Source organism: Parambassis ranga, chromosome 7, assembly GCF_900634625.1.
Source record: "Parambassis ranga chromosome 7, fParRan2.1, whole genome shotgun sequence".
NCBI classification, from domain to species: domain Eukaryota; kingdom Metazoa; phylum Chordata; class Actinopteri; family Ambassidae; genus Parambassis; species Parambassis ranga.
The window spans coordinates 467,690-488,758 of NC_041028.1; the positions used below are offsets into that span (position 1 = coordinate 467,690).

The 21,069-nt window shown below is 45.4% G+C and overlaps 2 protein-coding genes across 2 annotated transcripts in view; both read right to left on the bottom strand.

The window, feature by feature from the left end:
• Positions 1–6,913: 6,913 nt before the first annotated feature.
• cbln4 (cerebellin 4 precursor) lies at positions 6,914–9,247 on the bottom strand. Its single transcript, XM_028409773.1, has 3 exons — positions 8,887–9,247; positions 7,874–7,990; positions 6,914–7,111 (listed from the first exon to the last, which is right to left on the bottom strand). The coding sequence occupies exons 1-3, from the start codon at positions 9,151–9,153 to the stop codon at positions 6,914–6,916; spliced, it is 582 nt and encodes a 193-aa protein (XP_028265574.1). The 5' UTR covers positions 9,154–9,247.
• Positions 9,248–15,490: 6,243 nt separating this feature from the next.
• LOC114438429 (formin-like protein 13) overlaps positions 15,491–21,069 on the bottom strand; it is a 30,737-nt gene continuing 25,158 nt past the window's right edge. Inside the window, exon 17 of the mRNA XM_028409769.1 lies at positions 15,491–16,348. Within this exon, the coding sequence (XP_028265570.1) occupies positions 16,247–16,348 (102 nt within the window). The 3' untranslated portion in view covers positions 15,491–16,246. The remainder of the gene's footprint in view (positions 16,349–21,069) is intronic.

A 21,069-nucleotide genomic window follows, 5' to 3' on the forward strand; every position in this document is an offset into this window, starting at 1 on the left:
TTCTAAAGGCTCCAATGCCACCACTGCAGAGTGGTGTCAATGCAGGCTAATAATGAAGGCCAGGAGGTGATGCAGTGTTTTTATCTCTGCTCCAGTCAGGTCGAATGTCTGATTTTAGTAGAATACCTGCCTCCAGTGAGATATTCTACCTGAAGCCTCCGCTCCTGTTAGCAGCCTGGATCTTCTCCACTGACGAATGCTGAATGTTTGTCACAGAGAAAGTTTGGACAGCTTTCTCAGCGGGGGAAGAGGTTTGGTGACTCAGTTGATGTGGTCCTCTTCATAGACCTGAGACCTCAGGCTCTCACTGGAGTGGTTTCCAGAACTTCTAAATGAGAGGCAGTAGCTCTCTTGATCTACGTTCCTCCTCTCGCCCGTGGTCACAAGCTGAAGGTAGTGAGTGAAAGAACGAGATCTCAGATACCAGCTGCTGAATTGAGAACTCTGCAAAGTGAAGTCGCTGTGGGTAAACTCCATGAGCCGGTCTGAGCATGTCCAACCAGACGGAGGCTCTGAGGCGGGCCCAGGACATGGTGGAGGGGTTACATGTCTCACTGGGCCTGGAAATTTACTACTGGGAGGGAGGGATGGATGGATGGATGGATGGAGGGATGGATGCATGGATGGAGGGATGGATGGAGGGATGGATGCATGGATGGAGGAATGGATGGAGGGATGGATGGATAGATGCATGGATGGATGGAGGGATGGATGGATGCATGGATGGAGGGATGGAGGGATGGATGGATGGAGGGATGGATGCATGGATGGAGGGATGGAGGGATGGATGGATGGATGGATGGATGGAGGGATGGAGGGATGGATGCATGGATGGAGGGATGGATGGAGGGATGGATGCATGGATGGAGGAATGGATGGAGGGATGGATGGATAGATGCATGGATGGATGGAGGGATGGATGGATGCATGGATGGAGGGATGGAGGGATGGATGGATGGAGGGATGGATGCATGGATGGAGGGATGGAGGGATGGATGGATGGATGCATGGATGGAGGGATGGAGGGATGGATGCATGGATGGAGGGATGGATGCATGGATGGAGGGATGGATGGCTGGATGCATGGATGGAGGGATGGATGGATGGATGGAGGGATGGAGGGATGGATGCATGGATGGAGGGATGGATGGATGCATGGATGGAGGGATGGATGGGTGGATGCATGGATGGAGGGATGGATGCATGGATGGAGGGATGGATGGGTGGATGCATGGATGGAGGGAGGGATGGAGGGATGGATGGAGGGATGGATGCATGGATGGATGGAGGGATGATGGATGGATGGATGGAGGGATGGATGCATGGATGGATGGAGGGATGATGGATGGATGGATGGAGGGATGGATGCATGGATGGAGGGATGGAGGGATGATGGATGGATGGATGAGGTCATCTCTGAATATGTTCACACACTCTAAAGCAGATATGAACAGAATCAACAAGTGACACATTATAAGCTTCACAAAGGAGCTGCTCACAGCACAGCTGCTGTTTGATAACATTAAAATGCACCTTTGTGTTTCCTCCTCCTCCTCCTCCTCCTCCTCCTCCTCCCCCCTCATCCATGTGGAAACTAAACGCAGAAAATCAGTCACAGAAAATGCAAAGATTCAGATCCTACTCATGAGTCATGTAAGTCTCATCTTCATCTTTTGCCACCTGAAGCACGTCGCTGTCTTATCTCCAAAGTTGTTTACTTATTCAAGAAGTGGGCGCCGCCTCCGGTCATACAGAGGAGAAGATTATGAGGAATTAACACCTTTTTAAAACACTGCTGGGATTGTTCTTTCTACATTCAGCAGCTGTAATCCAGACAGAGAGAGAGGGAGACTGAACACACCACGGCAAAGTGATGAAGGACACATGGAAGGCCACACTTTATATAATATGTCGGCCTCTGCTGAGCCTCTGCTGGGCCTTAGCATTTAACAGCGAAAACTTTCACGTCACCTCGTTTCATTGCTTCTATTTTGTCCCTTTTTTGTGCAATGTAGCCTCATGTGCTGTTATGCATGCTGTCAAATACCGATGTTGTTGCTTTGTAGTGATGAAAACCTCCTGAAGTTATTATTTGTGATCCAGAGCTTAGGGGGCATGTGCAGAGAACACACACAGTGTGAGTTTTACAAGTCACAGACACGGCAGGTCTGCACGGTGAACTGGATGCTCTGTTGAGCTAATGCTAACTGCTACATTTCCCAGGGCTTCAGACTAAACTTGCCCAGCTAACAGGCTCCTAATGGCTTCCATTCAACAATATTACAACTAAACTGTGAGCAGAAGTGTAGCTGCCTCAGTGCATTATTCTGGCACTGGTGCGTCGTCATACTGTGAAACATACACGGTGTCTGCTGACGTGGACAGATTTTTAAAAGCGTGTTGAAACACTGGAGCAAAAGATCCATCCATCCATCCATCCATCCATCCACCCCTCCACCCACCCATCCGCCCATCCATCCATCCACCCACCCATCCACCCATCCACCCACCCATCCACCCACCCATTCACCCATCCACCCATCCATCCACCCACCCATCCATCCATCCATCCATCCATCCATCCATCCCTCCACCCACCCATCCACCCATCCATCCATCCACCCACCCATCCACCCATCCATCCACCCACCCATTCATCCATCCATCCATTCATCCATCCATCCATCCATCCACCCCTCCACCCACCCATCCACCCATCCATCCATCCACCCACCCATCCACCCACCCATCCACCCATCCACCCATCCACCCACCCCTCCACCCATCCACCCATCCATCCACCCACCCATTCATCCATCCATCCATTCATCCATCCATCCATTCATCCACCCATTCATCCACCCATCCATCCATCCATCCATCTTCAACCCTTTATCCGGGGCCTGATGCCCTGTATCTGGTAGCTTGCTAGCTAGTTCACTAATACCTGCTGTTTTTGTAGCAACTTTTGTCTTCCATTCCATTTAAGCTAAATGTTCTTACTACTTAATTAACTAATTAATGATTAGGTTGCATTAATATGAAGGAAACTCTTTTCATTGCTTCAGTGCTCTGTGATCACACTAAACACAAATTGTGTTGCTGCAGCACACGAAGGTTTTAGATCCTCACAGCTGCACAATTTATAAAATTCCCTTCTGCAATTTCTTAATGTAAAACAGCTCGTGCTGAGCAGCAGACACCTTTTATAAACACCTGCTGTGATTTGGAGTGTTTACCGGCGGCTCCTGTACTGTTTCACCTGGATTAACGCTGCGTTACAATTCAGTTCAGGGGTTGTGTGTGTGCGTCCCACCGGGTGCAATCAGAGTGAACGGCGCTCTGCGTATCTGCAGACAAGTGCTGGAACGATCCGCCTTTAAGTGCTGTGCTGTTTACAGACAACGTATTCAGTCGCACCTCGATATTGTCCTCTGAAAGGCCAGAGGAAAGGTCGGACTGAAGTTTGAAATTCAGCACAGCGCACCTGCTGCTGCAGGAGCTCAAATCCTCTTTTCTGAGAGCGGAGTTTTGCCCCGCGGAGTGTGAAGCTCCCAGGATGACCTTGTGTTTGCCATTTAATGAAATTCATCCAGCGATATGCAGTTTATTTAAAAATGACTTTCTTATCTGGTAAACAGTCGATCTGAACCCACCCGGAAACAAACCGGGCTGCCTGTGACGGATAATCTTCCAGCAAATGATTTCAGGATTAGATTCATTAACGGAGGCTTTTATTGCTTTTCCAACACATGACACAAACACTGTCTACCAGCGCTTTAATTTCCAATGAATACATGTTAGCAGAAGGCCATTAATCACACTGTGAAACAATTACAGAAGACACACATCCATGGCAGCGCAGCACCACAGTACATCCTGCACCAAACCTCAGCAGCGGTGATTCAGTGTCATGAACAGCCCACACATGAGGTCAGACTTGTATCAGCACTCCAGCGGTTGTTCTTTGTGTCATAAATTCAGATAATATCCTTCAACTGAACCAGAAATGTAATATCAAATGATTATCACCATTTGAAGCAGACCTCCCAAAGCCCAGGAGGACACAGAGGTACAGTACAGGCTGTACATGTCCTCCAGTTTATTTTCTGTTACGAGTTTTAAGCAGAGAAAACTACTTAAGTTTTCTTCCACAAACTTCTCCACATTTTTCTTGGCTTTGCCTGATTGTAAACGCACTTATTCACACAAACAGTGACAGGAACCGTCCTCATCTGCTGAAATGAAATGACATAAAATAGTGTAGACAAAACATTTTTAATGCGAAATGTAAAGATTTGATTGATGGGGGGGGGGGGGGGGCGTACAGGATTTAACCATTTTGTCAAAAACTAAATATCTGTCACGTTTTGTGGCAACTTTTAATGTGTAACATCAGTCAGGTGTGGTTAAAGAATGATGAGAGGCTCACACACACACACACACACACACACACACCCTGTTTATCAGAGACATGGAGCTCATGTCGTTTTCCTGGTGAGGGCGGCCTGTTCGTATGTGTGCAAACTTTGACTGAATCATTACTGACATTAAGAGTTAATGAATGATAAATACACTGCTGCAGCTTGGACATACTGTTTAATTCTCTGGGTTTTCATTAATGCATGTTTTTGTCACATTCAGGACGAACTAAATGGAAGTTTTTATATATATATTTTTATCTTTATAATACAGCGACTGACCAATGAAAATTCAAACTACATCCATGTTTTTAGAAACCACGGTTTTATTGATCATTTAACGGCAGAATTCTTCAATACATTAATGTACACAATTAACACTGTATTTAAAAAAACACTGAATCTGAATTGAATCTTGAATATGAGCATCTCAGGGCACAGTTCAGCCTTCACAGCCAGTGTGAGTGAGCACAAATGTGAAGTAAACTAAGAAGGATGCGGAGCTTGATGAACACTCAGGCAGAGAATGGATCAGTGGTGTGTTAGCCGTCATTTCAGCTTGTTTTTTTGTGTGGATGTGTGACTCTAACTGTTCAGGGGCTACAATGTTCCTTCCTATCTTCAACAGAACTATCAGTTTACAAAGCTCTCTGTCTGCTTATCAGATGTGACTGTGATGCCAAGGGCAACAGAAGCGAGGGGTGAGCCCGCAGAAGCATAAGCCTGAGGAGGGAAGGTGCTTCGGAGAGAGGGTGAAGCCGATGACGGAGCGTAGAAGATGGTTTAAGTAATGAACGAAGCTCTCTGACATGAGAGCGCACGCTGAGCACAGGAGCAGTTTATTCATCATTTATATCCCGGGCTGCTGGAAGCTCGCCAGCTGTGGCAGGAATCTGTTTATTATCGCCATGGTAACCAGTTTAATACTGCAGCAAATTAAGGAGGCGATCCGAATGAACATGTGATGAAAAGTACTCACAATAGAACCGGTGTGGTATTCATTAGCATGTAGCTTATTGTTAGCCAGCTGCATCACCTATTAATAACATCCCTGAAAACATTATCACCTTATGAGAATTAGCATTAGCATTAGAATCAGGAATTTGGAGTGTTAAAAACTGCAGTTCCCTTTGTGGCCTCTGGGGGCTTTGAAAGTGACTTAAATCCCTGTTCTTTTGTCTCTGTTGATAAATTCCTTTCCCTGACAGCTGTACAGGGGGTGGATTTATGTAAGGTATTTGTTTAAATATATTAAAATGATGCATTAATAAGGGTGACAGATGTGCGAGCCTCCTGCTTTCTGTCTTCCCACACAGCCTGACGGCAGCTCTTCAGAAAACATATGGGCATCCATATCTGTGGCTTCATTCTAGCTCTGCTGATGTGTTGCCTGTCCACAGGCAGCATGTCCTCTGATGCTCTTCAGCTCTGTAACAATGTGTATGATCAATTCTAAATACACAGGTGGAGGTTTGGTCTGAATTTTGGGACAAATCGGATCCTACATGAGCACCAGAAGTGTTTAATTGTCACCCACCCAAAAGGTCTTATCACATGATGGAGTCACATTTAGTGGTATGAGAGCTGATGCAGAGACGGACCTCGGGTTTAAGTCTCTCTAAAAACACTTTTTTCCAAAGTTTATAAGATTTATACGATTTGTTAATTTAGGCTTCGAAAAACAGATTCAAAACCCAAAAAACATCCAGGTTTGGGTCTCGGTTACCACGGTTACGACTTCCACCACCCTATTTGAATGGAGCTTATTGAAATTCATCATTTATCACTGAAAGACAGATGCCAAAGAACCTTCTCCTGACCACGCTGTTGGACAGAGAACGTCTTTAAATTATTATATAGTAATAAAGGCCGCAAAATATCCTCTAATGTACGTAGCTGCAGGGTTGGAGGGGGTGGTGCTTTGTGTCTTTTAAGGGGACTGTCTCCAGTTTTAAACATAGTCAAATTTAGGAATAAAAACCACTTGGTTAGGTTTAGGAAACGATCATAGTGTGAGTTTAAACTTCCAGCTGCCACCGTGTGATCACTAAACATAATAATCCCTTTAAATTTAAAACTCTGCCATCCCTCTGATGCTGCTTCACCTCCAGAGAATGATGACGGGTCATACACAGTTTACACCCAGATGTTCTTGAATGCAACAGTTGAATGATGAAAGATAAATCAGAATGCTAAGCATAGTCCAGGCATTCACAGTTTGAGAAGTACTTCAGGGATGATTGAGTGTTCGTCTCTGCTGAGTGACAGGAACATACAGTAGCGATAGGGAACACTTCGAGTCTCTCTCATCTGGACGGGGCCTTCCAGACAACGTGAATGATTCCCAAAGTCCTTTCTCCTCTCTGCTGTCAGCCATTTTTCAACCACTTGGCGACATCCGACCCGATGCAGCAGCAATGTTTCGATTATACTGTGACAACACGTTATGAAGAAGTCAGTAAGCTCACGATCTTCTTTTCATTTTTTTTCTTTTACAGAGGGAACACGAGAAAGCCAGAGAATGTGGAGTACTGCCAGCCGCCGACCAGGTTCCCCTTCTCCAGCTTCAGGTAGACTTTGTCCTCTTTTTCCAGATAGAGCAGCACTCCGTTGGTGGCGGCCTCGCGGGTGACGTCTTTATCACCCGCGAAGGCCGAGATGACTGGTTTTCCATTTAACATCAGGTTTACCTGCATAATCCAACAGAAGTGAGAGAGAAGGGGGGGGGGAGAGAGGGAGAGAGAAGGAGAGAGAAGGAGAGAGAGAGAGGGAGAGAGAGGGAGAGAGAGAGAGCTGCATGTCAGACACCGAGCTGCTCTGCAACCTGTTATGAAGCATTTAAAACATGTAGGTGTGGAAACTTCAGCAGGGATTGTTTTCATTAATAAGCAAAAGAAAATTCAATTAACGTTTTTAGCAGCTCATCTTCAGGTGATGGCGTCCATGTGATTGGAGGCGTGGCTTCAGGGTGAGCTCCCAGAGAAAGGGGCGTGTGTTTACTTTGAAATCTGGCTGACTCTCACTGAGTTTTTTAATCTCCTACCCTACCTTTAAGGAAAACTGATGCATGACCAAAACTGCAGTTCCTCAAGTGGACACTAGGGGCAGCTCCAAATGTGACCATAGACCTCCATGCTAAAATGTCCATTACAGATAGTTTTAGTTTCATTAAAGCACTGTTTAAAATGATGTTCAGGTTTAAAGTTATCCATAGTTAAGGGTGTGGCAGCTGTGATTGACAGGTGGTTGCTTATAGGCATCACCTGTCCTCCTCGGGTCCACTTAAGCTCCGCCTTTTTGCCCATATTTGGAAAGGCTACGACTTCAAGAAGATGGGGACGGTTGAGCTACAAAACTGCTCCTACCAAGTAATAATGCTAAAGATGTGCTAACCTAATAACTGTTGTCCACTGGAGGCTTGACCTCTGAGTGAACCTTGAACTGAAGGGTACCTGTATGGTTTGGCTCTGGTACACTTTGATCACATGGAAGTTGAAACTGTAGACTCCTTTTCTCGGGGACAGAAACACGGATTCAAAGGTGAAGTAGTTTCCAATATTCACAAGAACCTGAGGAGATGAAGAGAAAAAAAATGTTATGAGGAAGCTGTTCATACAGGCAGCGTTTCCACGGGCCTTCATTTCAGACCCGGCTCTGGGACTAAATATTTAACTGGGACATCAGCCGTGCACCCCTCACTGCTGTGGCCAGCGGGCTTCGCTCCGGGTCAGACACACAGTGAGGGTTCCACGCTTCAGAAAACATTTCATTCAACACTTTATTTTCTCTCAATGGAGCCAAAAGAAACAGCTGAAGAAAAAACAGATTTTTTTACTTCCAATGATGATTTCCTTACAGGTGAAATATGAATAAATAAATGTTCATACTTGCTAAGAAAGATCCAGCCTGAATATGTCAGTCAGCAGAGCACTTAACCTCCTCTCAGGAGTACCACTAAAATATTAGAAGCACACTCCCCTCATCAGACATACAGTATTTAATGTGGAGGCTTAGAAAGGCTCTCAGGGACCCCACCTGCTCACGACCACTGCGGGACTCAGGAGCCAGCGGCCAGGAGCGACCCGCCGCACATCAGGACGCCAGTCAGATCATGCTGCTGTTATGTAATTCAAATGAGAGCGCGCTGCCCACAGGACATGACTAATCACAGCCCTGCTGTCAGCGCGGCGGCTTGTTTAGTGTGTGTGTGTGTAGGTGATCTGTGTGTGTGTGTGTGTGTGTGTGTGTGCGCGCGTGCAGCCTCTGCGGGATGCGGGACGCCCTCTCCACAATGGAGCCGCTTTGCGCGTGATATGTGCGCACTTTGTGCCAACCGCAACACACTCAAGGTAAAGTGTGAGCGCGGTGCAGCTGCGCGCAGACCTGTCATAATGAAACTTATTGTGAATCGGCCAAAGTAGACCAGTGCAGACACACACAGGGAGGCACACAAAGCGGCCCAAACCTGGTCGAAGTAGATTATTCTGGTCTTGTTGCTCATCTCGGACGGCTCGTGGTTGTTGCTCCGGACTGCAGAGAAAGCCACCTTGGAGTTAGCGGCGCGCACCGAGATCCCGAGCGGAGAGGAGGACGCCTTCCAGTCCGTAGCCGGGTTGGAGTCGCACACCACCAGGCATTTGCCCTCCAGGACGATCGGCTCGGTGTCATTCTGAGCTCTCACAACCTCCGAGATCAGAGTCCAGCTGAGCACCAGGATGAGGGAGTTCACCATGGCTTGCGCTCTCTCACACTCTCTCACACTCCCCCTCTCTCCCCCTGTGACAGCTGTGGCAGCGCCGAGTCGAAAGAGAGGGACCGTCCGTCTCCCTGCGCCACACCAAGTTCCCGAGTCCCTGCGCTGGCTGCTGCACACGCGCCCGACGTTTGGAAATTCTTTACTGGGTCCAGAAATGTGCCATATCCAAGCGAAGAGAAAAAATCCTCAAACTTCAATCTTCTTATTCAAACAGTGATAAAAACACAGCAATCATGTTCAGGGTATTTAAGGTGCGTGGACGAGACGGAATCAGACCGTGTGGGGTGTGAACTGGAGGATTTTCCCAGCCTGAGAGGTGAATCAGTCCACACAGCGTCCATAGCCTTCACTCCCACTCCAAATAACGCGCCTGACAGCAGCTGGTCCCGCAGTGATGCGCTGCGTCTGTGCGCGCCTTCCACTTTACGCACGCACATAAGGCAGAAGTTACAATTAACGGTGTCTGCGTAATCCTACATCCATCTGATTCTCCGCAGAAATAACTGCCGAACAGTGTTCCTGATCCCTCAGTGAGACTGCTGAGGCTGTTATGAGCGAAGTAAAGACACGCCTGCACTGATCCAGGAACAAATCCACGAACTAATCACCTCCACACACATTTCTCCCGGTTTAGGTGAGTCCACAGTGGAAGTGCAGCACTGAATCTGCCCTCCAGCCGGAGTTCCTCTTCCCTCTCTGTCCACGGTGGCTGCAGGTTTCACTGCAATGTGGTGACTCATCACAATCTCATTGCACAGGTGGGCTGAAAACCTTTCAGGTTTGACTGGCGGCTCTGATGGGACCTTCACTCTCTGTATGTTTGTCTGGCTGTCAGAAACCAGAGGGCAAAACGTCACTTCACATTCATTAATCCCATCCATCCTGATTATCTGATGTAAAATCTACTCTGGAGGCTGCATTAAATCAACAAAGCCACCCCAAAGTCCCCTGTGACAATATTGAGAAGAGATTAGCGATGGGAGCGTCGCCTCTGTCCTTGTGTCACTAAATGCTTCCCATAAACCTGCAGATCAATTTTAGTGTCCTTCCTCTGACTTACAAAGCGCTACCTTGTCAGCGTCCCTCTGTTTTTTTTATCCACACTTGCCGCAGTTTAAAATTGGAAGGCAGAGTTCTTTTTGAGGACAGATATCATTCCGCCTCGCTGTCATTTAAAAGCTGAAAAGCTTTATGTGTGGACTTTAGGTCTGACCCTGTTTCTGGACACCGGCCCATCCAGCCTGAACAGCTGCTGTTGTGTGAGGTTTGTGTCATCACTGCAGAAATGTGCTTAATGTTGTGCATGTCAACATGTTTCCATGGCAATAGAGAGCTGAGACGTGATGGCTGGTGAGGGTAGCGCCGTCCATTTTTATTATTCTGTTCACCACCTAACCCTCCAAAGCAGCCTGTTGCACCACGTCCTCTCCAGGAGAATGGTGAAAAAGGTCCAGGCCTCTGAAACGACCACTGTGTGTACATGCCTGGTGTCCACCTGCTGGGCATGGGAGGCGTTACCATGGATACCCAGAAATAGGCAGAAGTTTGTTGTTTGTTGTGTGGTTAGCTTTATGGAGCAAAACTTTCTGATCTCCTGCTGCCATAGTGACGAGTCCCATCCCCGACAATCAACAACACATTCGAGTCATTATTTACATAGAACCAGTAGCTGTTGGTACGGCCCCGAAATGCTGATATGGGATTATGTTTTCCTGGTGATGGTGGGCTGGGGTGAAAGTCTGCAGCAAAGTTAGAGCCATCGTAACTATGGACAGAGCAGCTGTGATGTCACCCACAGATTTCTGAAAAGCTGTTTTGAGCCTCTGTCCGTTGCTGTTTTGGTAGCATGCTGCCCACATGTCCATCCTCACAGTGAACATGACATGAGGTTACTAGTTCAGTCGTGTTGTAGCCTAAAATGGTGACCACAAATGTCCACACTTATCCCTGTAAAATGTGTTTAATGTTATTCATTTTTAAGTAGGGCTGCAACAACTAGTCGTCTAATAGTCGATGGCAAAATTCGTGGAAAACTAATTTAGTAGTCGATGGGATGTTAGTGATGTCATTGCATGGCAGCGGGGAATGATTCTTTGGCTCGGGATGATTGGCGCTTTGGGTGCAAGAGGTCGTGGGTTTGAATCAAGCGGCAACCTTCGGGGCTCAAAGTTGAAGCCCATGCGGAAGTGTCAAAACACGCCACAACCACTGGGGGCTGGCTCCAAAAGCGAGTAATTTCCCATAGACTCCCATGTTAAAATGGCCGATTTCACAGCAGAAAAGAACATGTTTACGGCCTGGTACAAAAAACCACAGGTTCTCTTCTAGTGTCAATTGTAGGGGGGGTGAATTTTTTTACAACTCACTCGTTTCAATGGTATTCTGACTTAAAATTACGCCTAATTATGGGCGTTGCTGCTTGAGTGACAGACAGTTGACGTATCACAGCGCGAGTTTCCTGCTTCCACGATCGCCCGCCCCCATAAACCCCGCTCATGCTCCCCCTTTTTGTCCATATTTGGAGTTTTGGCAGACGTGAAGCTGCCAACATGGCGGCGGTCATCTACGTCCTGGAACCTCCCACCGAGCCTCAGAACAGCTCTTCAGAAACAAACGGGTGACGTCACGGAAGCTCTGTCCATAGTTTTTACTGTCAATGGTTTGAATCCAGGATTAGACACACACAGACACACACGAAGGCGAGGGAGGCGGATAAAGCAGTGATAAATTAGCAGCCCAAAGACGTCAAGTCGGCTAGTCATTAAAGTAGTCATTAGTTGCAGCCCTAGTTTTAAGACAATAACATTTATCTAACGCTTACACTGTTTTTGATGGTTGCAAGGAGTTTGGATAATCCCAACAGTAAGATCGGAAGACATTGTACAGTCATTTGTACCATTAGCATAAATGTAATATTTTTAACTACGTGTGGCTTGTTTGTTACGATGTCAATACAGACAAAGAGGTGGAGCCTGAGCGGAGTCGAACTCTGAGTTAGCACCCTCCCCTCACCTGAAGGGAACTTATCACCAGAGACCAAAACCCGTTTGTGTCCCAGGCTGTAAACATGTTTGTTTCTGTGAAGTCGGACCTTGTCACATGGTGATGTAGGCTGACTGATTCACTTTTGGAACCAGCCCCCAGAGGCCGCAGCAGGAAGTGCAGTTTTGAACACAGTCCTGGAGTTTTCTGTTTGGTCCTACACTTCTTCAGAATCTGCTTCTTTAATTAAAAACAGCTAATGTTATCTGGTATGTAAGAATCCAGCGTGTCTGAAAAGCTGTGACCTGCACTGCTGAGGCCGAGCGGAGCTTCTGTGTCACTGATTTAATATCTGTGAGGAGTGAATCTTCCGTTCAGTGTCTCACCACAACAGCTCCTAAATTGTCTGTGAGGATATAATGATTTTTCAAGGACCTCAGACGGCAGCAGAGCCTCCAGGGTCAAGTGACTCACAGGCCTTTTTTTAATGCTGCAGTCCGCTGAGTGTTCAGGCCCTCCGCCCCATCTGTGTGGACGTGATATCAGAAACAGAGGGAAGTGAGTCAAATTTGGCACACATTTTCACTCGTACTCCAGGATGAATTAGTCGAGATATGAAGCCAATATTAGTGTGTTTGATCAGGTGACCAGGGGTCCTCCTTCAGGTGTGTTCAGGTGTCCTCAGTTTATTGGAAAAAGGCTTGACTGTACACTCACCGTGGAACATCATCAGACGTGAAGGTGTCGGCCTGAGACCTACTTCAATAATTCAGCGCTAGAATCCATCCTTTTCGTGCATGTCATACACTGATCCTCCAGGTTAGGAGAGATGTTTAAAAATCCCCAAATGTATTATCTGTCGGGAAACAAATCATATGAATACTTTACTCACAGCAATAATTTCAGCTTAAATAAATGCAGCTCTACAGGGGAGTCCAGGAGTGTTTCATCATCTGAAAGGGACAAATAAAAAGTAAGACCCACCGCTGGGTCTTAATAGAAAAAGACAGAGCCTCTAAGGAATTGAATTAATCGTCTAGCAGAGAGTGTGCTCTGCATGTACCACTCTGACCGGCTCGGTCAGCTCTGCCTCGTACACATAACAAGCAGCTTCGCTAATCTTCAGAAAGGCTGATTCCTGCTGCACACTGTCACTAATGAATCATAAAGTCGTGCATGTGCCACTTCTGCAACACGAGCAGCAGGCCAGAGGCAATCAGAGCTGTCAGTCACACACAGGCAGATCCTGTCCTCCACTGAGAGACAGTCAGGAGCGTCAGTATCAGCCCGGGTCATACACAGTGGTACCACACAGACAGCAGCTCCTGTCCTCCACTGAGAGACAGTCAGGAGCGTCAGTATCAGCCCGGGTCATACACAGTGGTACCACACAGACAGCAGCTCCTGTCCTCCACTGAGAGACAGTCAGGAGCGTCAGTATCAGCCCGGGTCGTACTCAGTGGTACCACACAGACAGCAGCTCCCTGCAGGGTCCTTTAAACCAAAAAACACGGCAGCTATTTTATCTGCACCTTCACAACAAATGTGATTGAATGTGTAAATGATGAATCCAGGTTTTAGTGGAGCTTGTTAGCAGGTGTGCACACAACAAACAAACAAACAAATCATGTCAGCTCTGCTGAAGTGAAGAAGAGCAGCCTTTGGTCCCGTGTGGACGCTCGGTTTTCATCGCACAAGTTTTGTGTGCATGCCCTGTGTCTTCTTCTCTGATTTTGGAGTGCTTCTGTGGTGGCGTTACAGCGCCACTCACAGGCCTGGCATATGTACTGCAGCGTTTTTTTTGTGCGGATTCGTGTGGACGCACGCATTTCCTGAAACACACCATCTTTACGGAAACTTTTTAAAAACAAAAAGTTTCCGTAAAGATGTCTCTGTGTGGACGCGGTCTTTATCTTGTCTTCAGCTCTGTAAAGTTGCACATATTGATCACTAATATTTGTAGGTACAAATATAGATCATGGTGCGGACATGTCCCCATCACTCCTGTCCAGTTCTACACCCCTGTTGCTGCTACACCAGCATCTTCTTGACTGCTTGGAAAAGACTTGGTTGAGATGTTGCGACCTGGGACCCAACATCTTTTCTCTAGTTTTGTGCTGAGGGCTCTAAGCTCTGATGGTCTGGATAGAGGATAATGATCACTTCCTGTTTTATTTTGAAGTCGGTCTGTGTTCAGTCTTCTTCCTCCCTTTGTGTCGCTTGTTCCCCACCTGTGGGTCTGTATGTTTAAACCCTGTTTGATCAGATTGTATTTTGGTCAATCGAGCCATAATTTTGTCAAGATTTCAGAGTTTCAGTTGATTTGTTTTAAGCGAATGTTACACATGGTGCCAGTGAAATAAAACCAAAAAATTCTCTTTGTTTCTTCTATTGTTGAAGAAAATGGCATCTTTCAGAACTTTGAATAAAAAATTAAATTTAAATTAAAGCTAAAACAGCCTTAAGCCGTTGGTTAGCAGGGAGGATAGTTCCACCACCTTTCACATCATTTGATCCACTTTTAATTAGAAACATTTATAAAGCAGCAAAAATGAGTTGGTATTTGGAGAATTAGTGTTTTTCCTCCTCAGCAAACCAAAACACTTGGTCCACGTACTATAAGTGATGAATAGCTAAAAAATATTCTGACATAAGAATAAACCTTTAAAGAGGAAACGGTGGAACAGATCTCCGTCAGACCTCCTGAAGCACAGTAATGATACAAACTGAGCTTCAGCCCTGACGAGTGCTGGAAAATAAAACGGTGACGCAACACACAAGGTGACATTACTCGGACAGAATACATTTACAATGTGAAGCTGCAGTTTAATATGCTTCCTGCTAGTTAATCACCATTTTCTGCAGATGTAAAGTTTTAATTAATTTCATCTGTTTGGGGGAAAGTGTTCGACTTCTCAGTTCGAGGTCTCTGATTAAAAAATAAGCAGCTTGGTTTTTTCCTGTTATCTGATTAGAATGAACCCGTTTTTTTGCAGGTGCCTTTTCACCCTGTTAAAGCGGACATTTTTTACATTTTGCGTCGCTGCTTCTCCACAGTGCTGATGTGTTCCTGAATGGCAGGCGGCCTTGGAAGGATGAAAACATCCCCAGCCGAAGCACAAACTGAATGTTGAGAATCATCACACACCTGCCGGTCCGCCTGCCTCAGCTGCGGCCGCTCCAGGGTTGTCGCTTTTTTGGTTCGTCTGCCGGCAGAACGCAGTGAGTATAAGCACACTTCAGCAAATCATTCGTTTCTGATTTGTCTCCAAACAAATTACCAGGAAACACAAAGTCAACACAACCTCTGACACAGAACGTGGTGACACAGATCACTTTTATACTCACAAACTGAAGCATCTTCCAGGAGCACCACAATCAGTGCACGATCCATTGATCATTGTAAAATAAAGTATCTATACACATTAGATTTGAACCCAGCTTTCACTCAGTTATTCTGTATTTACATATATGATGTGTGTCCCTTTGAAAATGATGGTTTTTGCTCTGTTGGAGTGTTGGCGACAGTTCTCTTCATTCACCCGTTTAGATTCAGCAGAATTTTGGAGGAATCACCCACAAAGATTTCTGGCCTTCGTCTTCTTTGTGTTTAAAGCACCAAAAAAAAAATCATCACATTGTTATTCCTTTAAGTTCAGCTGCACAGGTTAGAACGTACCAGTCCGCTGATGAACGTTACTTCCACCCAGCAGGAGGCCGGTAGTGCTCTAACCCTTCCTATAGGAGGAGACTCGCTGCCTTCTGTGCAGTGCTGCAGTAGCTTAGGTTTAGTTTGGTAGAAAATAGTCCCTGCTGTGTCCTATTTACTTTAGCACAAAGTAAGGCGAGCGGTTAGCTTGTCCGCAAAGCTAAGTCTGTAGTTAGCTTTGCAGTATGGTTTAGTATGGTCTAGTATATTTACAAAGGTTTAGGAGAGGAGTGATGGTTCCTTTTATGATGAAGCTACGGCAGCTGGTTGCGGATACTCAGTGTATCAGTCCACTAAAGGTTCAAACATCAACCATGGAGGACGCCATTAATGTTCACGTCCAGTCACCAGCTGTACCTTTAAAACATGCAGGCTGACTCATACAGTTTCAGCTTTGGCCCTTTTAAAGTCGTGGATGAACTGATTGATCACCCCGAAGAGCTCCTGAGAGTCTTGATCCGCCGGTTCTCCAAATTTCACCTGGACAAAAAAAACAAGATTAGCTGATTGGAAAATGTAATATATATATATATATATCAGTAATTACACTTCCGGACACCTTTGAGCTGGTAAAAATTACAATTATAATTAACAGCTGCATTCATGTTCATTGGTGAACCGCTGCTGGGGCGTGCATGTTCTCCTTAACAATGGGCTTTTGATGTAATTAGCTCATATGCTGCCTCAGCATGCCATCCGCTGCTCGAGTGTCCTTATACAATGAGGTGGACGTGTGCTGTTAAATTACTACTTGGACCTTTGTGGTTAAGGGTCACTGGTATAAACATCTATTTATATTCATTCTTAATTCTGGAGTCAAACTTTCTCAGTGCGGGTCACAGTGGCTAACTGTGGTAATTGGCTTATTGTATGCAGTTGGCTGTGCTGACTGGAGTTCAGACTCAAAGTGCTGCCTGCTTTCTCCACCTTGTATCATGTTTCACACTCATTATAGGCTGTAGTATCACTCTGTGCACTGTCACACAAACACTGTGTAGTAGAAACCTTATGTCACACACACTAAATGGATCAGAGAGCTTCCGAGGTGAAGTTATAAAGCAGCTGTTTCATATGATGCCCTTGGTTTATACTAAGATAAGTGCAGAGTGTTTGATAAGTGACAGCTGTTGCTGTGTAGGTAACTTCACGGTTTGGGGGTTTGGAAGACTTCCTGCTGGGTGAGAACAGCATTCTGGGCCATACAAACCAGAGTGCATGTCTCTGTCATGCCCTACAGCTGACCACATGCAGAAAGCACTGTGTGTACACCTGGGAACACATGGCTTCATTTGATATTCCACCTCAGCCGAAAACAGCCATGCTCTACATCTGTGTGGTGCAAATAGCATTTTTGGTCATGGACTTTTGGATGCTGTTACACTACCTGTACATGCTATAGATGTAAGTGACTACATAAAATAGGCTTCTTTAGACGCCTGGATGTCTGTCTGCTGTGCTATATGTCCGGGTGTAAAAGGCAATATTGTCCATTCCAGAACTGCTGGGAATAGCATTGTTAGCTGGTCCTGATCTCTGTTGTGTTACTGACTCGACTCATGTGTCTGCATCAGCTAACCAGGATCCTTAGCACTTTAAGCTCATATAATATGATGCATTATATGAGCTCCTCATGCCACCTCTGCATGTGTAGCTCTGTGTAGAAAATAAGAGGGGGGTGATTTTTCTCAGCAGAAACCTTGCTGCTGTTTGAAGGTACCTGTGATAAATGTTAAAGTCCTTGACATTCCTCTGACTGAATTTATGTTTCTTAGTAACTGCATCTGAGAATCACTTTCCACAAATGAATTTAAAATGCATGTGTCCCCGTCACAGTGTAAGACCCACACTCATCATTAGACACAGTATTAGTAGGAGGTTAATTGGCGGAGCAGTTGGAACATCAGTGCAACAATCGTGCCGCCTGTGAAGTGTTCCTCGGCTCCTCTGAAAGCTCACAGTGAGTCTTTTGTGTTCCTGCTGTCTTCTGACAGCTCTTAAAGGTTCGTACAGACGATGTGGCAGCGAAAAGAACACGCTAGTAAAAACATCAACACCTGTTCTCTCCTCACAAAGCAACAATCAAATGTGCAAATTAGTTTCTTTGCATACTTTTTTTCTTTATTTTATTTCAATTTGAATCCACTTTAAATGGCGTCCTCTGTGTAGCTGTGCTGTTTTTTTAACACCTGCTGTGTCCACTATAAAGCCAATTTACAACCACACTTCAAAAAAGGCTTTAGAAGCAATAAACACAGCGTCTGCTCTTTGAATCAGTGTTTCTATTTTAACAAGTGAGGATAAGAAGGATAACGAGATCAACTGTTGATTGCTTGTGCATCATACCGTGGTGTTAAACTCTAAGCTACAAAATCTAATATTTTTTTTTTAATAAGAAAGAGGTGTCTAATTAATCAATGCCTCAAGCTGGCATCCAAAAAAACATAATTATTATACTGAATTCACTTCAGTGAAAGGAATCAAAGCAAATATCAATTAGGCTTACCCAGTAGTCTGCTAATATACATATTTATAGCACTGTATAATGCTCGCTGCCAGTCAGAAGTTTGGACACTCCTTCTCATTCAGTTTTTCTTCATTTTTATTCATGAAGAAATAAATGTCTTGTATTTTAGATTCTTCTAAATAGCCACCTATTGCTTTGATGGCAGCTTTGTCCATGTTGGGGTCAGTCAGCTCTGTGATGTAGTCACTCCTCCATGAGAGGGTACTAACTAGGTAGTACACAGAGTCACCCTGGAAGTGTTCATGCTAACAGGAAGTGATGTCAAACCTTCCGTCTAACTCATCCCAAACCATCTAAATTAGTTTTAGGTCAGGTGGATGTGGAGGTCAGGTCATCTGACGCAGCACTCTGAGACACTCCTTTTAGGCCTTACATAGCCCAGTGGGGTGTTTGTCTTTGTCCTGTTGAAAAACAAATGATGGTCCCGCTAACCAGATGATGTGGCATGTCTCTGCAGAATGTCAGTGGTAGGCTAATCATATCATTGGCTTAAATCTGGCTCAGGTCTGAACGCAAATGCAGCTATTGAATCCCGCTAAGGATGTCATACTTTCAGGTTCACAGGGACAGTGTCCGGGTCACAGACAAAAGCCGCATGTAAACATCTGTCAAACTACGGCAGTGGAGGAAATTTTACATTGCGCCACCTAGCGGTTTGGAGGACAATAAAGAAGCTGGGTTAAGCTGGAATGAGTGCAGACCAAGCGGCAACCTTTGGGGCTCAAAGTTGAAGCCCATGCAGAAGTGTCAAAACCTGTAATTCACGCCACAACTGCTGGGGGTCGGCTCCAAAAGCGAGTCATTTCCCATAGACTCCCATGTTAAAATGGCCGACTTCACAGCAGAAATGAACATGTTTACAGCCTGGTACAAAAAACCACTCTGGTCTCAGATGATAGGTTCTCTTCTAGTGTCAATTGTAGGGGGGGTGAATTTTTGTACAACTCACTCGTTTCAATTGTATTCGGACTTAAAATTACGCTTAATTATGGGCATTGCCACTTGAGTGACAGACGGTTGACGTATCACAGCGTGAGTTTCCTGCTTCCCATGCTTCACAGTGAGACACACAGTGTAGAAACCACCAGCTCACACTCTCTGCATCTAAAAGGACAGGGTGGAAGCAAAACTCTTACATTTGGATTGATCAGCCTAAAGTTCCAATCCTCACTGGTCTGATGTCTATTCCTTGAGGTTCTGGGTCCAGGGAGAGTTTTCTTCTTGTTGTTATTGTGCAGAAGTTTGACCATGATTACCTATACACAGCCTATGTGTCTACTGCTTGGAAGTCTGTGAAGCATTTATGTGGGCTCTGATCCTCGGTGCTGTTCATTTACAGTTTCTGTCCCCATGAGAGCCAGTTTCATCAGAGCACGTGCCATAATATAGACGTGAACAGTAGTTATATTGGACTTTTCACTGTAGAAAACTGTCTACCAGCCCCATCACAACTGATGGTGTCAAACACAAAAAAGGCAAGAAATTCCACAGATGAACTCATGACGAGGCACATCTGTTCATTTTAAACCACTCCAGGTGACGACCGCATGAGCTGCCTGAGAAAAACACCTGTGAAGCTGTCATCAAAGCAAGAACCTGTGCTGTTCCTTCACAGTGTTAAAGCCTTCAGTATTAATCTACGATGTATGTATACAAACCATCAAATAAGGAAGCGTGTCCAAAGTTTGGATAGAGAGTGCTATATTTACTAAGGAGATAATCAATGACAGTATCTTTGAATTAATCTGCAGAAATCGCTCCTTTAAGAAGTGAGACACTTGTAATGTGACACATTATAGCTGTTACAGCTTGTTAGCGCGACTAAAAATCAAGCCTCTCACCCCAAAAAATCTCATCAGCTATGTTTAATAAATTTGCATGTAGTGCATTCAAGGGCATCATTATGAATTCATTTCTTCCTCCCACATGACAAGATGTCACTAAATATGACGCCGTTTCCCCAAAGCTTGGTCTGTCTTCATCATTGTTTCAGCAGGATTTACATGCACACAGTGAGGTCAGGGCAGGTGGACCAGACTGGACCTTTTTTGTCTTTGTATTGCCTAAGAGTGGAAAGTTATCCATTGGGATTACAGTGTCCAGAATCAAACATGCAGGGCGGATGCTACGTTTTGGACACCCTGCCTGATGATTAAAATATAACTCTATGCCTGAAGGGGACACAGCAGTTAAAGGTCAGATTGTTAAACTTTTAAAAGGCCACAGAGAGTACACGTGCATGTTTAATAACACGTTGTGCGGTGATTTACGTTAAGCCTCAGGAATAAATAAGAATTTACACATGTTCAGCATTTTAACACATACCTGCATCCTGATAAGCTATCAGGCTAAGGGAAGACGAGCAGCTGTAACACAGGCATATCTAAAGGGTTCCTTCAGAGTCTTCCCTTTGACAGCTTCCCTGCCAAAATCAAATGCTAACCTGCTAACCTTCCTAGAATAGAATATACTTTATTAATCCCTTTAGGAAGGTCCCTCAGGGAAATTTGGGACATGACAGGCGATATTTGCAGGAAATTAGCTCACTGGTTTCTGCATGAGCATCACACTGAGTTTGATTAGCCACCTCACATGCACCTTTCTCAATATAAATGTTCTTAGGGCAGCCTGAATATCACACATCACCCCTCGCTGCAACATGATATCATGGCGTAAG

Bases quoted from the DNA above. Each gene is read 5' to 3' on its own strand.
- cbln4 (XM_028409773.1), bottom strand. From the start codon at position 9,153: ATGGTGAACTCCCTCATCCTGGTGCTCAGCTGGACTCTGATCTCGGAG. The intron at 7,991-8,886 runs GTTTGGGCCGCT...TCATCTCCTCAG, and splicing joins GAATAATCTACTTCGACCAG to GTTCTTGTGAATATTGGAAA. The intron at 7,112-7,873 runs GTACCCTTCAGT...TGGATTATGCAG, and splicing joins ACCAGAGCCAAACCATACAG to GTAAACCTGATGTTAAATGG.